Here is a 16,404-nt window from a genome sequence, read left to right as displayed (position 1 = left end):
CAACATGTCAGAAAAAGCAAAAAAAACTAAAATAGAATCACAGAGTTGGAAAAAGGATCACCCCCGTATGTCAGTATTTTGCTGAACTACCTTTTGCTTTAATAACAGCCTTTAGTCTGTTGGTATATGTCTCTACTAACTTTGCATATCTAGACTTTGCAATATTTGCCCATTCTTGTTTGAAGTACTGCTCAAGTTGAGTTAAATTTGATGATGACTGTTTGTGGACTGCGGTCTTCAAGTCATTCCACAGATTTTCAATGTCTGGGCTCTGACTAGGCCATGCAAGCACATTCACCTTTTTCTCCTTCAATCACTGTGTGGTAATTTTTCTGCATGCTTTGGGTCATTGTCATTTTGGAACATACATTTTCTTCCCATTGACAACTTTCTGGCAGAGGGCAGCAGATTTTCACATGCACTCAATGACCACTCTTTGTCATAAATTCCTGCAACTGCTAGCCTTTCTGACCAGTTTCCTCCTGGCTCTTCCATCCTCTTTGGAGTGTTGTCCTGATCCAGGGGGGTGCTGTGTTGTACCAAATACCTTTCATTTAATATTAGACTTCACTGTGCTTCTATGCATTGATAAAGCCTTTGAAAAAAATTAGTATCCATTTCCTGACTTTATCCTGGAGATTTTTTGACAGTGCCTTGCCGCCCATAGTTAATTGTTTGCTTCAGTTACACTACCAGGGACTGAAATACTCCAGGAAATCTCTTTTCATGCTGAGCTAATCAAAATGACCACAGATGATCACAGTTGAAAGTCAAATGCCTTTGTGTGCCTTCAAAAATGTGAATCGCCACACCTGATTGAGTTTACGTTTAAGTAATTTTTAGGCGGGGATGATCCTTTTTCTAACTCAATATTTTACTTTTTTTTTTGTGACATGTTGGTGTTATATCTTTCACTTGAGTGTTATAAGTTGCACTGAGTAAATACAGCTGGATAAAACAAAAACTGTGTCTGTCTTCATTTCAGGCAGCAAAGCAACAAAATGTGATTATTTTAACGAGGGGGTGGGGGGTGATTCTTTTCTATACCCACTGTATATGGAAAGAGCACCAGACCAAAATATAATGCCACGTACACACGATCGGAATTCTCGTCGGAAAAAGCTCTGATAGTTTTCCTGTCGGCATTCCGATGGAATTTCAGTCTTGCCTACACATGGTCACACCAAATTTCACGGTCAATAACACCATGACATACAACACATTTGAAAGAACTATACAAGGGAAGTTTAATGCTTCCGAGCATGTGTCGAATTGTTTCCGAGCATGCGTCGGAATTTTGCATGTCGGGATTGCATACACACGATCAAAAAATCTGATAGAAAGGTTTTCCGTCGGAAAAATTAAGAACAGGCTCTCAATCTAAAGACCGTCAGAAATGCCGACAGAAAAAGACCGATGGGCATACACACGGTCGGAAAATCCGATGAAAAGCTCCAATCGGACTGTTTCCATCGGAAATTACAGCCATGTGTATGTGGCATAAGAGTCCAAAATTATTTGTTGATGTTGGTTTAACACACCATCAAAAAACAAATTTGGACTCTTCTCTTTTGGTCTAGCACTCCCTTCCATATATGCACATCAAGAACTAGTTCTGGCCAGTTGAACAAAATAGTTTAATGCTTTCCTAAATGCACACAATATAACTAGATACCAACATTTATTATTATTATTATTATTATTATTCAGGATTTATATAGCACCAACAGTTTGCGCAGCGCTTTACAATATGAGGGCAGACAGTACACTTACAATACAAATCAATACAGGAGGGATCAGATTTATAAAAATACCAGAGGTAGTTGATCCAGGGAATATCCAATTGCCTCTTGTGGGGTCAAGAAGGATGCTTTTTCCCCTTCTAGACAAATTGGATCAAGCTTTATTGGGTTTTTTTCACCTTTCAATTGGAGCAACTGTGGGTATAGAATTTTGTATATGGAGTTTTATTTCTTTGTTCTTTTTTTTTCTATGGTTTCAGATAGACAGACTTGTGTTTTTTTCAACCTGACTAATTCTATAAACTATGTAAAAAAAGAATTTTCACTGACATTTCAATGTCCTTTGAAGTATGAGATAATTCATCATGACCAACACAAGGAAGTAGAACAGAAATAGCAATCTATACTTCTGGCCCTGCCTTGTTCATTTTCACCTCTGAAACAGCTGGCTATAAAAGAGGATGAGAAGGGGAAAAAAACACAGATGCTGATGACCATTTATTCAAGTCACAGAATGTCACTCACAAGATCTATCGCTCTTATGCTTCTATGCTCCATTGTCACATTGGCTAATGCACAGTCTGCCTGCCCTGCCATAAATGACACTACTAAAGCTAACACTAACTATACACTGACCGCCCCATCAAGTGTTACCAATGGCAATACCTATCAAGGTAAGTGATTTTTTTTCTTCGATCTTAAGCCCCGTACACACGAGCGGACTTTTCAACATCCAAAGTCCGACGGAATGATTCTGTCAGACTTTTCGATCGTGTGTGGGCTGCAACGGACTTTTGATTTGCAAAAGTCTGACAGACTTTAGAAAATGGAACATGCTTCAAATTTTTCCGACGGAACTCCGCCGGACCCAGTTCCTACCGAAAAATTTGCTCATGTGTATGCTATTCCGACGGACTAAAACCAACGCTAGGGCAGCTTTTGGCTACTGGCTATGAACTTCCTTATTCGAGTCCAGTCGTACGTCATCACGTTCGAATCCGTCGGAGTTTGGTGTGATTGTGTGTGGCCAAGTCCGCTCAGTCGAAAAGTCCGTCAGAACTCTGTCGGAACTCCAGCAGAACTCCGGCAGAACTCCTTCGGAAGTCTGTCGGACATAAGTCCTCTCGTGTGTACGGGGCTTTACAAACGCAAATCACATGAACTGCCAATATACATTGTTGGATTTCTCCAGTGTATTAAGGTGAAACTTAACTAACTGAAAACACAATGTAATGTATTTTTATTATTCAAATTAAAGCCACCCATCCATTCATGTCTCCATGCTGTATCCTGTTGCGAAATCACTTGAAAAATATCCACCTAGCATTTCCTTCTTGAGTAAAGGCAGATGATTCATGTAGCATTTAATTACTGGAATCAATCTGCCCTTAGTTCAGGCATGCAGACAGGAGGGTGTTTTTAACTGAGAAATCCCATCCTCCCCTTCTCAGATGAAAGAAAGAAAATGCCCATGAGGGCTCCTGGGATGTATGACCTAAGTTTGGTTAAGGCCAGAGACCAGGGAGCAACTGAAGAAATAAAAAAGTAAAGTAAAAAGTAAAAAAAAAAAAAAAGCTTATAACAAGTAAATATTATAGTCCTTCATATCTATTTGCTAATCAGCATGAGGATTACAATAGTTAATGTTGATTGCAAGAGTTTAGTTTAAAGAAATATAATGGCTGCCATTGACATCCCCCTAAAAATGCCAGTGTGTGGCTCACTAATCTGGATTGCTTACGAAGTCAGAACTCCTTTCCTGCATACCTGATGTTGGTGACTCAAATGTTTGAAGCCATTGTATCTCCATGACAGCCATAATACGCATTTTTCGGAAGGCGTTGGTAATAGCACCTGCAAATTTTCTTTTACTATAGGTTTGCTTTAAAGCTTTGAAATATAACATTGTGTGTAAACCTTTCTGATGATGATGTAATAGGTTGCGCAAATAATACCTAAGAGAGGCTAACAAAATGTTTTTAATTTTGAGGGGTGGTGCAATGAGCTGTTTACATTTTTTTTAACTTTATTGAGAGTATACAAAGTTACACTCCACACCACTGCACAGGGACCTTTAGTGTCTTCTGATACACTGTTGTAAAATGCAGCATGTCTGCAATTTTTCGCACCATATCACATGTCACCCCAATGTGAAGGTGTGGATGGGGCACATAGGGTGCTGAGAATGTTTTCCATGTGCCCTTGCATTGACTAGCATCAATCAGGTACAAACAAACATCAATTGCACCACATAATATGAGGGACTTTAAAGCTGGCCATACACACACAGATTTTTTTGTTTGGCTCACAGGCTAGTGAAGCTTGATCTATACATTAAATGGTGAATTGCTTGTCTTTGATCTAGGTATACCAAAAGTAATCATTGTGTATTTTAGTTGTTTTTATCCCACTTAGGGTCCTTTCATGCAGGCTTTCCGATCAGGTCTGTCTGTCAATTTTTTAGACAGACCTTACTGGAAGCATCATGTTAGTCTATGGGCAGTAAACGGACCATTTTGGATATAGTGTGGAAGTGTTGAAATCCCTGTCAGGTTTTTATTGCTTATTATATGATGAAGCGGTATCTGCTGATTCCCAGGCAGCATTAATGGAGGCTTGAGTAGATTTGTCTAGCAATGTAGAGAAAAGGTACGAGCACTTATACAGTATATGTATTGTGTGTTGCATTGAATACAAAATTGCCTTTTAGTTGAACGCAACTAATAATATAATATTTCTGGACAGTGCCCTGGCACTCTTACTCTTTGCTTCTTCTATAGGTTTGGATTACTGTCTGTTGACCCATAAGGAAACCCTCTTTATTTGTCATGGAGACCATTGTTACTGAGACATAAAGTAATGGGTAATGCAACAATTTGCAGTTGTACCTGGAATAAGAATAGAGGGACACCTGCTCTGTGACAGCTGTCTAAGAGGGGATATGGAAATGTAAAAAAATCTGAGTGATTGTTATTCTGAACCCATTGCAATCTCATTGCTCTACTTATCATTAGCTTCGGTCCTTTAAACAAATATGAATTATAAAGACCAGAAAGCCAAGATGGCCATGAATGGTGAAACCATTCTTCCTTCCATCCAATAGAATATAAGGGTCTCCACATTTTTGAATGGACTCTGATGTCCACTGCTGTGAATGAAAGACACCAAACTATTCCACTAAGAAATGCTAATAGAAAAATGTGTCATGCTTGCAGAATGATGATTTATCTTGTCATTAGCTTCATTTTTATTAGCTTCAGTCCTTTAAACCAAGATGAATTATGAAGGCCAGAAAGCCAAGCTGACCATCAATAGTGCAACCATTCTTCCTTCCATCCAATAGAGGGTCTCCAAATTTTTGAATTTCAGTGGCCTCGGATGTTCTCTGCTGTGAGTGAAAGACATCAACCATTCCGCCAAGAAATTCTAAATACAAAAATTTGTCATGCTTGCAGCATGATGACTTATCTTGTATTAGGGTTAGGATATGAAAGGGTACACCTCTGAGACTTCCCTGATAGATCAGATCAGTAGCTACTATGGCTGTTAATGCTTTAACCATACTGTCACTCAAGACTCCAACTATGCATAATCCCTCCACCTGATCAGTATTCATTTGCATAGTTAAAATGTTTTACATGTCAGAGATAATGTTAGCGATCCACACATTATGATGGCGGAGAGCATACAATCCAAAGTACTCAATGGGAGGTAAAATTACTTAACCCATAGTAAACAGCAAACTTTCCCTAATGCCCCGTACATACGATCAGAAATTCCACCAGCAAAAGTCCAATGTGAGCTTTTGGTCGGAAATTCCGGGGGGGGGGGGGGGTTTATGCTCCATCGGACTTTTGCTGGTGGAATTTTCGCCAGCAAAAGATTGAGAGCAGGCTCTCTATTTTTCTGATGGAAAAAGTTCAGATCAGAAATTCCGATCGTCTGTAGCAATTCCGTTGTGCAAAATTCCTAGTTATGCTCGGAAACAATTCGACACATGCTCGGAAGCATTTTCTCGGCTCGTCGTAGTTTTAAACGTCACCGCGTTCATGATGGTCAAAAGTTCAGAGAACTTTTGTGTGACCGTGTGTATGCAAGACAAGCTTGAGCGGAATTCCGTCGGAAAAACCATCCAAGATTTTTCCAACGGAAATTCCACTCATGTGTACGGGGCATAAGAGGTGTGACACACGTATAATAAAAAGGCAAGGCAGAAATTAAGTAGTGTAGTCATTTTTAACTATACTTTTATTATGAAGTAATTGCCCTTTTATTTAGACAAATTACATTTTGCTTGAGGGTGCAACCCATAGTCTTGAAAAAAAAAAACATACCCCAGGATGAGGGCAGTCAAAGTTTTGAAATGTTGCAGGAACATCTAAGAAGGTAAAAATATTCAATGTTATTAGGAGGATTGGACTACTCGGAGGATTAATATGGCAACAAAGCTTGCAAATGAAATTGGGATTTACACTGATCTTACAGACACACATGTACTGTACAGTATGCGTGACTGGTCCTTATCTCACATCTAAGTCTGAACTGGTAACATAATAATTGTTGCAGATATTACATATAACAGATATCTAAATATACTAAGAATGTTTTTACTGTGCTTTATCTACAGTAAACGTTTCATCATCCAATGCCACAAATGGCACAGTGATCTTGCAAGTTCTATTAAACAATACCTTTGTGGGCAGCTGGTCATCATTACCAAGTGGATTTTCAAATTGTACTGGAGGCATTTGGAGCAATTTTGGATCTGGTAACTTCTCATTTACAGCAAGTTGGACAGCACCATCATCGCTAAATTCTTATGTCCTATTTAAGTAAGTTGTAAGGGGAAAGCCTATTATAAAGATGAAAGCTTTAACCAGTGTCAACATCTTCTGTGTCAGCTATTTTCATCAGTAGGGTTTATTCAGTAACATAAAGTTCAGTGACCAATCAGAATTCATCTTCAATGTAAAGAGAGTACACATTGTTGGGGTTACTTAGTTTTGCACTTTAACAGTTTTTATACTGCAAAACTGAATAGGCAGAATGATGTAGTAATCGAATTAGTCTAATAAAAAGTGTAGCATAACAAACTGTAGGTACTGCAGAGGGTACCTATGCTATAAACTGATGCAACATTATTGTTAAAGACTGCAGAATAAGTTGATATCATATAAATGAACAATGAGCAAAAAATAGCAAGGTTTACATGAAGTGCAACTAGGTATTCCAGGAAATTGATGCCTAAAAATGTTCACAGAACAATAAGCCAATTGTTACACTGACTGGGACTTTTTTTCTTGAGATTGAGGCCGGCCATATACGGTTCGAATCGCGGCCGGGTTAGCAGGAACTGGGCAAGGTTCTAACTGTTAATGGGCAGACGGAAGTTACCAAGTTGATCTCTGAATGAACCAAGTGTAATCTCTTCTGGTTATCGCTAGCCGTTGCTATAGCCACTAGAGATAATCACTGTGTTCTCCCGGGGGGGGAAGGCTCCGCCCCCTGCTGGAAGCAGACAATTACTTGGCAGGAGGGATTCCCCTGTCAGTACTGGCTGTGTTGATGGGGAATCATGTCAATTTCTTTCCTGCAACCCCTAGTTGCAAGAAAGAAATGTGCACCGAATATGGCCTGCCTAAGCCTGTCCTAGGGTTATCTGTTTATTCCAGTACAAGCATGCAAGTCTTTGCACCTGTGAGGAGAAGAAACATTCAGTAAACTTGTAATGTGCTCTAATGTACAATATGCGTCTGATTGGCTAAATAGTCATTGCATTTTGGATTCCTAATTTAAGTATAAGAGGGGGGTTACTCTTAGTACTGTATTTGCTGGCGTATAAGACTACCTTTTACACTTAAAAAAAATGCCCAAAAATTGGGGGTCGTCTTATACGCCGGGTATACAGGTATACAATGCTGCCCGATGGATGTCAGCCCCCAAATGTCTGCTAATACTGTATGTGGCTTCAGCAACAAACAGTATACGCCGTTGAGCCAATCCCGGCGAGCGATGTATTCTATTAATGAATACAGAGCCTGCTTGGATTGGAGTAACAACCACTGCCAATCCGAGCAGGCTACATAGAGTAGCCTGCTCGGATTGGCTTTGAGAGAGAGAGAGAGAGAGAGAGAGAGAGAGAGAGGCAAGGGCTGATGATGCTACAGCCTCTGCCAATCCAAGCAGGCATTGTATTCATTAAAATAATACACCGCTCACCATACTTCCCTGGGTAAATCCATTCACTGATCTCCTACTACTATACATCCTGCTATTTGCCTTTGAGGTCCCAGGCACCCAAGAGGGACAGGTAAATCTGGGACATATGACAGGGGGGTTATTAAATGCATTTTGGTGGACAATTCCCATAGAATGTAACCCAAAAGTGGTATAGGTTTGGTTAGTGAAAAATTCTACTTTCCAGAGTTGTGACATTCAATAGATCTCTGTTTGTGTTATTATTGTTTGATTTACTTTATGACATAACACAGAATGGCGGATGAGTGGTTGGCATTCTTGCTTTGTATTTTTTAATCGTTCTAGTGTTTTTTTAAAATGGTGTTGCCTCAGAAGGGGGGTAGTCTTATACCACGAGTATTGCCCAAAACCTATGTTTTCACTTGAAAAATAGGGGGTCGTCTTATACGCCCAGTCGTCTTATACGCCGGCAAATACGGTAACCACCTGCACTGAAGATACTTCCATATAGCATACTAACTGAAGGGAAGCCAGAACTTAAAGCATATACTGTGAAAGGTCCGGCCAGAGGAACCCAATAGCAGCTGGGGTTGCACACTGTGGTTTAAAATAGCTCTGGGAAGCAGCACTGGGGCAGCCCCTGTAACTTCTTCTGTTAGAAATCAAAGGATTGGAGGTGCATTGACCATCAGTGGAGATCTTGAAATCATCAGGAAATGCAGCAAATAGGTTCTTAAACAGCACTGGCTCAAGGTGCCACATTTGTGGGTTTTGGATTTGGATGGTGGCAGGAGCTTTTTAAGCTCCCTGAAACTTAATAGTTTTTCCCTATGCTAGAATCAGCATTCAGGTTTTTATATATTGCTATTATATCTCTTCTCCAGTGTCCCTTCTGCAGGGACAATACGTTTAATGTAGTTGTTCCTCATAACTGATGTTCCCTAGTCCCCTTATTGGTTTTCTTGCCCTTCTCTGGACTCACTTAAGTTCCAACACATCTTTCCTGAGGACTGGTTACCAGTACTGGACTGCATACTCATGATGAAGCCAGACCAGAGTCTTGTAAAGTGTTAGAATTATGGTTTTATCTCTTGAGTAAATACCTTTTTTTGAATGCATGCTTATATTCAGCTTGCTGCAGCTTAGCATTGCATGCCATTGCAGAACCTGTGATCTACTAGGGCCTCAGATCTTTTTCCATCCTGAATTCCCCCAAAGGTTCTTACCCTAGCAAGTAACTTGCATTTATACTTTTAGTCCCCAAGTTCATTGCATTTTTCAACATTAAACCTCATTTGCCATGTAGTTGCCCACCCCTTTTATTTTACTGAAGTCCTCTTGTAAAGTCACTATATCCTGCTGTGAGGTTTTTGCCCTGCTTAGCTTTGTATTGTCAGCAAACACTGAGATTGAAACAGAATTAGACTCAGAACAGAGCCTTGTGACACCAAGGTACCATGTATAATATCCTGGGTTTGTGAGAGGTGAGATGTCCCTCTTGAAGCCTGCCCCATTTTCATTCCCTCCATGACATCTGCACCCAACCCTTTTTTCCTCCTCATATTCCCTTTCGGCCTCCTGCTGCCTTTTCCTCAGAGGGATAGAGGAAAGGGCAAAAGGTTTCTGCTAGCTCTAAGTCAAGTCACCAGCAAGTCCTCCTTTTGTTGTAACTCTAGTGCCTGCTCCATGACATATCAGGCCAAGCACTGTGTGCTCCAGGAGAACCTGAGAGAAATGTTATCACTAATCCCCACCCTGTCATGGCTCACCATTTTGGTCATTTTCTCAAGTTCCAAAATGCTGCACAATTCCTGAATGATGAGCCATTGATGAAGTAGAAAGAACCTCAGCTCCACATTCTATGTATCATAATCAAATGAATAATCTATGATAGCACATTACGGCTGGTGCCGCCTTTGCGGCATGGCCAATGGTGAGTTCCATCGCTAGGGGGTGTCACAAATGAGGCCATTATCAGAAAGCTTGTGTTGGTGCTACATTTCTGCCAGGCAAGACCAGGCCAGGTATACCTAAAGTGGCCACAAACCATTCTGCCCTGACAAAGGACCTCCTGAATGCCAAGTTACTCAGACTCAGTGTGACCTCCCTCCCAGAAAAAAACAAGCTACAAGACAGCATGCCAGCATTTAGTCTGGGTCATTGCATATACTCTTGGGATTTTGAGAGGACTGCTGGTTACAAAGAATGAGAAGTTACAGGTTACTGTGCTGTCACCATAGTAGTATCAGCAGCCCATGCTCACCAATTACTACCACCATGGTGCATATTACATTATACACAAGCTGCAATGAGCTGCTTTGCCTGTGTGAGCAACAAGTGAACTCTGTACACCTAGAAATAAAAAAATACAGAACACAACAGAAAATATATAAAATAATATACATCCCCAAAAAAGCTAGCAGAAAATAAAAAAAATGGAAAAACATGAAATAAAAAAAAGATTTAAAATCCATCAAAACACAACAACAAAATAAAAAATACTGCAAGGGGCCCGACAGCTAAGTCACAGCTACTGTTGTTGCTGATACACACAAAACAGTAGTCCTAAAAATGACTGTTGGGTTTTTGAACTGTGAAAATGGGGTTAGGGGGTATACACGAGAATACATAGGCCACCATATTGCAATTTTCAGTGATTTTGCAAAAAATAGAACAGTATAGCACCATATTACAAATAACTACAGTATATCTACACAGACTATCCGTTCTCCCTAAACTACTCCAGTTGCTGGAAACCCACACTTAAAGTAACAAGTAGTACACGTCCACATTATTCATCAGTTTAACTGCTAACCACAATTGAAAGGTTAACAAGGGCATCATGGGTACTTTACAATTTCCCTATAAGTTATATATTTGCTGAAACCACAAACCCACCATGCCGCAAATCCAAAACCCCTCCCTAATTTTAAATCACATATTTTGGCCCAAAGCCAAACATGTATAATGAGGCGTATGTTGATACTTGTATGTACAGTATTGTATAATAAACTAACCTCTCAGTTAAGGATACTTACATTTACAGTACTAGATTTACAGTAGTAGATGAAAAACATCTTACAACATTCTTATTGGAACATCTTTACTGAACTAATGGTTTAAACAATCATGGTCATCTATGAAAACAATTATTCCCATTTAGAGCAAAGCACCAGGTTTGTTTTAATCCATCACGCCTTCCCGGCATATACTCACCTTTCCTTTATTCCCATGCCAATCCATTCAGAGCCATGATCTTTTCTTTATTCTGTTGACTGAATAGAGTTGTGAGGGTGCAAAAGGAAAGTATGAGTGTGCTGTAGGGGGCTGGTGCATACATGAAAGAGCACCTGTTAGTTTGCCTTGCATTGACAAAGTGGCAAGGTTCAGGTTTAATCATAGAGCTATCAGTAGTGCCAATGAATAATACAAATAAATAAAAAATAAATAAAAAAAAACAGCTTCTACTACACTAAGCTTTTACCTAACTTTCTCACAAAAATATTAACTTGCACAGGAACCTAGTGGGTTATAGTTGTGGGGAAGCAAGGAAAAGGGAAAGTGGAGGAAACAGTATTTTTTTCTTATTGAGTAATTATAATTTGGTTTTAATGACTGTATCAATATCGTATCTTTCAGAGCTTTAATCAATGACACAACTGGAACATACGCAGCAAGCCAAAATGGGACATTTGGTAAGTTTCCTCCATTAGTTATCCACAATTGTATTTGAGAGTTAATAAGGTATAAAATAAGGCTTGGATAGCAAGGAACAATCCCTGGGTTGATAAAAATGTCTAAAAACATATGTCCTTATCTTTCAAAATTGAAAACTCTCCCAGACTCTGACCCGGCCCGCCAATACTTTAAAAATCTTGCTCACTTCTGAAAAGTCTCATCTTATTCACCCTGATGAAATGAAAGAGACTTAGAGGGGCAAACTGTGGAATGTATAAAGTTCAGGAACCTAGAGGTACTTGTAGAAAAACAATCCTATCATGGCTGATTTTCAGGCCGTCCTGACAGGCAGATCTCCATAATTTCCTGATAATGTTGAAACTAGCCCACCACCTCTTCCTACCGCCTGAATATCCCTTCTGACCTGTTAAACTGCACATCATAATGATAGACCATTGGGAATGTGTGGGGGAGGGGCACAGTGGCACTGGAAGTGTTGGAGCTTTGCCTGTCAGGATAGTTTGGCATCCAATTATCACAGGAGCATTTGGAAAGTTGCATCTAGGAACCAGCACATCATACCAGCAGCAGTTTGCCCCACCCTCTCCCCCATGAAACGGTCTTCAGATTCATATACCCCTACAACACCCTTGACAAACCTTATTCAGCAGTATATCACTAGGGTACCTGGATATTGATATAGAAGGCCTAGGTGAGCATGCCTTGATCTTAATACATTTTATGCAGAATCTAACTTCACAACGTAGCTTTACAAAATACAGGGACTATCAAGGGCCAAGGGCCTTTACCACCTACAGTGCAGGGTGAGGAAAGTTCAGCTAATTGGGAGTTTCTGACACGTTTTACCCTTTAAGCACTAGAGATAAGTTGCATCTTTAAAAAGAACAGTCAGATTCTCACTAAACTACACAAAGTATAGAGAACATAGTCTGCATTGTGCTTGAGTGAAGCCTGATTCATCTTAAACCCCACATATATGCAAATGAAGTTGACCTCAAGAGTGTTAGCCTAATGCAAATCCTAGTTTGATGACTTCACTAATACCATAACAGAATGTACTCCACTCCACTCCACAACCCTGCTTGCAACAATATTGCAGTTCTACGTCATCTTCCTGATAGGTGTGTTAATTTGATAATGTAAACAAGAAATGGGGTTATGTGAATGCAATCCAAATAATTGACTTATGTAGCGTACACGTGGCCAGACTTTTTGATTGTGTGTGGGCTTCATCGGACCTTCAGTGGACCTTTTCTGTCGAAAATCAGATGGATTTTAGATTTAGAACATGTTTCAAATCTTTCCGATGGACTTGAGTCCGGTCGAAAAATCTGTTCGTCTGTATGCTAGTCCGATGGACGTAAACCGACTCTAGGGCAGCTATTGGTTACTGGCTATGAACTTCCTTATTCTAGTCCAGTTGTACGTCATCACGATCAAATTCGTCGGATTTTGGTGTGATTGTATGTAGACAAGTACGATTTGATGGAAGTCCGTCGAAACTCAGTCGAAAAGTCTGACAAAATTCAGTCCGTCGAAAAGTCTGACAGAATTCAGTCCGTCGAAAAGTCTGGTCATGTGTATAGGTCATTAGAGGAACTAAACCCTCCTATTCCTTATAACTAATGGAAGGTGCCATCTTAGTCTCTGCTTGATCTTCAGTTATCATGCTGCTGCACATGTGATCAGCTATGACACTAGCCATTTGTGGGCTTGAAAGTTTGTTGAGAGCTGACATAGGTACATTGGCAAATCTGACAGTTATCACCAGAGACATGCCTTAAATGTAACTGTTTGGGGAAAGTGTATTCGATAGGTTTATTTTGGCTTTAATACTTTTGTGCTGAAATTAAATATATTTAAATATTACTCAACCAAATGTAATTCATTATAACTCATGAAGTAAATTCACATTTTATCTATTTCACCTGTTTTATCAACTTTTACTACAGCTCCCGCCACATCAGGAGGACCTTCAAATCATCTAGCACCTATGTTTTTCACTTTGATGGAAACGCTTTTCTTCCTTGTGGTCACCAGCAAATTTCTGTTCTAAATCAGAATTGAAAACAAATCAATGATGTTTAGGCTATATTCACATGGGCATAATGAGTTTCACAAGGCAAACCATAGGATCTTGCTGACAGCAAGAACCTGCTTTTTAAGTTATCCAACCTCTCTACACATGTAATGTTTGTGTAACATTTACATGCATACAAGTATGAATGCATACATACAGTGTTAATGCAGCTTATTGGTTGCTGGGATACAACATCTGTTGTTGCTAGGATGCAGACAGCTATTGCCACCTAATTATTCTTTGCTAGTACTCTGCTGTTATACACCAATAGATTACAGTTGAGCTGTATGCATGTACACATTAGCACACATTTTTGCATGCATACAGCGTAAAATATAGTCCTTACAAGCGTGAATGCAGATTTTTCTATTTTGATTTTAAGGATCTGAACACAGTACAAGTTTACTGATCTTGACACAGCTCTGTGTATACAGCCGTAACAAACCAAAGATCTGTGTTCAGATCCATTAACAAAAAGAGAAAAAAATTGCTTTTTGTGGCCATTTGCATGCATCCATACTGATTACCTAAAGACTATGGGGTTGATTTACTAAAACTGGAGAGTGCAAAATCTGGTGCTGCTGTGCATGGTAACCAATCAGCTTCTAACTTAAGCTTGTTCAGTTAAGCTTTGACAATAATACCTGGAAGCTGATTGGTTTCTATGTACATGTGCACCAGATTTTGCACTCTCCAGTTTTAGTAAATGAACCCCTATATGTATTCCCAATTTATCTAAAGATTGAGCCTAATGTCCTCAGATGTCCAAGCATATTTTAATTTATATTGTGTTGATGAAACAAAGGTGCATTTCAATAGTTTGTAAAAAATAATCCTTGAAATGCCTTCCTGCCCGTCAAGGGCTTCTGTCTTTCATACAGGTGTTGCAATACATCTGGTCACCCTTCCCTAACAATGCCTTGTACTGGTAATCTACAGTACTGAGAAAGCATGTCTTCCTCTCCTGGAAAGTGTTGTGATGTATTCCTAATACTTATCTCCAAGGACAACAAAAATCTTCCCTTGCATTGGGGCAGCACTACACTATACTTGTTTATGTACTAATAAACTAGGTACTAAAAAAAACTGTTTTACTTGCCTGATCCCCTGCATCATCCAGACCAATGAAGGGCATGCCGCCAGTGAAATGTATGGGAGAAGAGGCTGTAGATGCTGGTCTTACAGCCTGGAGGGAGACTGCAGGAGTGGGGGAAATCGGGTTAGGAAAAGTGTTTTTTCCGATACCTTAGCATAAACAAACATATAACCTTTGCACTATAGGGACAGCTTTAACTCTACCCACAAAACAAAAAAGACAGGGAGTGCACTGATATAGTATAGCAATAAACTTCAATGGATTTAAAAAAAGGCTAATCAAATGCACTCACAAGGATAAAAAAATAAAATAGTTTATCTGTGGTCTAGAGAAGGGGATCCCCAAGGTCTTTCAGATTTTATTACAGTTGAAATGTGTCTTGGATTGCATTAGCACATCCAATATTTCACAAACTTCACAGATTTGCTTTTTAATCCCAATTCTGTATATAGATCTGTCTTTTGAATAAGGCATTTTTGGCTACAGCCTCTGCCTTATAAATACACCAAGGTCTGTAATTTGTAGACTTCTATTTTTACTTGATTTTTTATACCTTATGGTAATAAATTTATATATATATTTTTTATTCATTATGAGATTTTTTACAGAAACAAACACTGAAAGACTATAGATAAAATAGGTAAAAACTACAATAAGTCTTTGCATTTTTACACAGTTTTTTTTATTGTAGAACCCTGCCTTTATTGCCTATGCACAATGTTTAAAGTACCACAAAACTAACTTTAAAGCTGAACTCCAGGCACACATAAAAAAATCAATTAATGCAGTTATGAGTTATTTAAAATGTATGAAAATCATTTTAAATACAACTAATATAAGTACATGATTCAGGCTTGGTATCAGCCTCTTGTCCAACTTCAGGCTGGGGCAAGCAGTTGACTTGGCTGTATTGCTGAGTGAACAGCACCAGGTCACTAACCTGGACCTGTTTGGTATGGCTTTGTATGTAGCACAACATGAAAATACAGAGATAACATTAGAGGAGGAAAATGTTTTCTAACTAATGTATTTAAACAGTACATTAAGTTGTTTGCCTGGAGTTCAGTTGTAATACAACATGACTTCATGTTAAAATTCTGCTAATGCCGTGTAAAGAATTTATCATGAACATCATAGCCACATAATATAACAACTCTATTGTTTAAAGCTTTTCAAAGGGAAATAATTGTATAAAAATGCATACTATTCTGTAACTTATTATTTTGATCAAAAAAACTTTTCTTTCTGTTTTAATAAACATTTAAAACACATCTGTGTGTATTTCAACATTTTTTTGGTTTCCATTAAAAAGGTTACCCTTTTCTGGGGGAAAGATCTGTACCTCTCTGCTGACACATCATAAGAAAATATGAACCAATGGACAACCATTGAGATAAATTGTTACTAAACCAACAACAGTAAAATCAGTCTTTATATGCAGTAAATCATGCTTGTTATACACATTGTGGAACCTAAGGGGTTAAATCTCTGCATTGTGTAAAAAAAGCTGTTTGATCCTGTCTTCTCTGCTCCTCGCCTCCACAGTCTCCAATCTATCACCTGATAAGACAGAGGCTAGGGGACAAGCT

The 16,404-nt window shown here is 39.1% G+C and overlaps 1 protein-coding gene across 1 annotated transcript; it reads left to right on the top strand.

The window, feature by feature from the left end:
- Positions 1-2,207: 2,207 nt before the first annotated feature.
- Positions 2,208-16,086, top strand: LOC143934466 (uncharacterized). The gene is made up of 4 exons (XM_077458117.1): positions 2,208-2,416; positions 6,370-6,574; positions 11,580-11,635; positions 13,592-16,086. The coding sequence occupies exons 1-4, from the start codon at positions 2,227-2,229 to the stop codon at positions 13,693-13,695; spliced, it is 555 nt and encodes a 184-aa protein (XP_077314243.1). The 5' UTR covers positions 2,208-2,226; the 3' UTR covers positions 13,696-16,086.
- Positions 16,087-16,404: the final 318 nt, after the last annotated feature.

The sequence above is a fragment of the Lithobates pipiens genome, unplaced genomic scaffold (assembly GCF_037356315.1).
Source record: "Lithobates pipiens isolate NorthernLeopardFrog02 unplaced genomic scaffold, aLitPip1_a1.2 Scaffold_27, whole genome shotgun sequence".
NCBI classification, from domain to species: domain Eukaryota; kingdom Metazoa; phylum Chordata; class Amphibia; order Anura; family Ranidae; genus Lithobates; species Lithobates pipiens.
The sequence above is the reverse complement of the archived record's forward strand: the minus strand, read 5'-3'. Positions and strand labels throughout refer to the sequence as shown.

Coding starts and splice junctions, on each gene's coding strand:
- LOC143934466 (XM_077458117.1), top strand. CDS start 2,227: ATGCTGATGACCATTTATTCAAGTCACAGAATGTCACTCACAAGATCT. Junction 6,575..11,579: donor AATTCTTATGTCCTATTTAA/GTAAGTTGTAAG, acceptor CGTATCTTTCAG/AGCTTTAATCAATGACACAA. Junction 11,636..13,591: donor AAGCCAAAATGGGACATTTG/GTAAGTTTCCTC, acceptor CTTTTACTACAG/CTCCCGCCACATCAGGAGGA.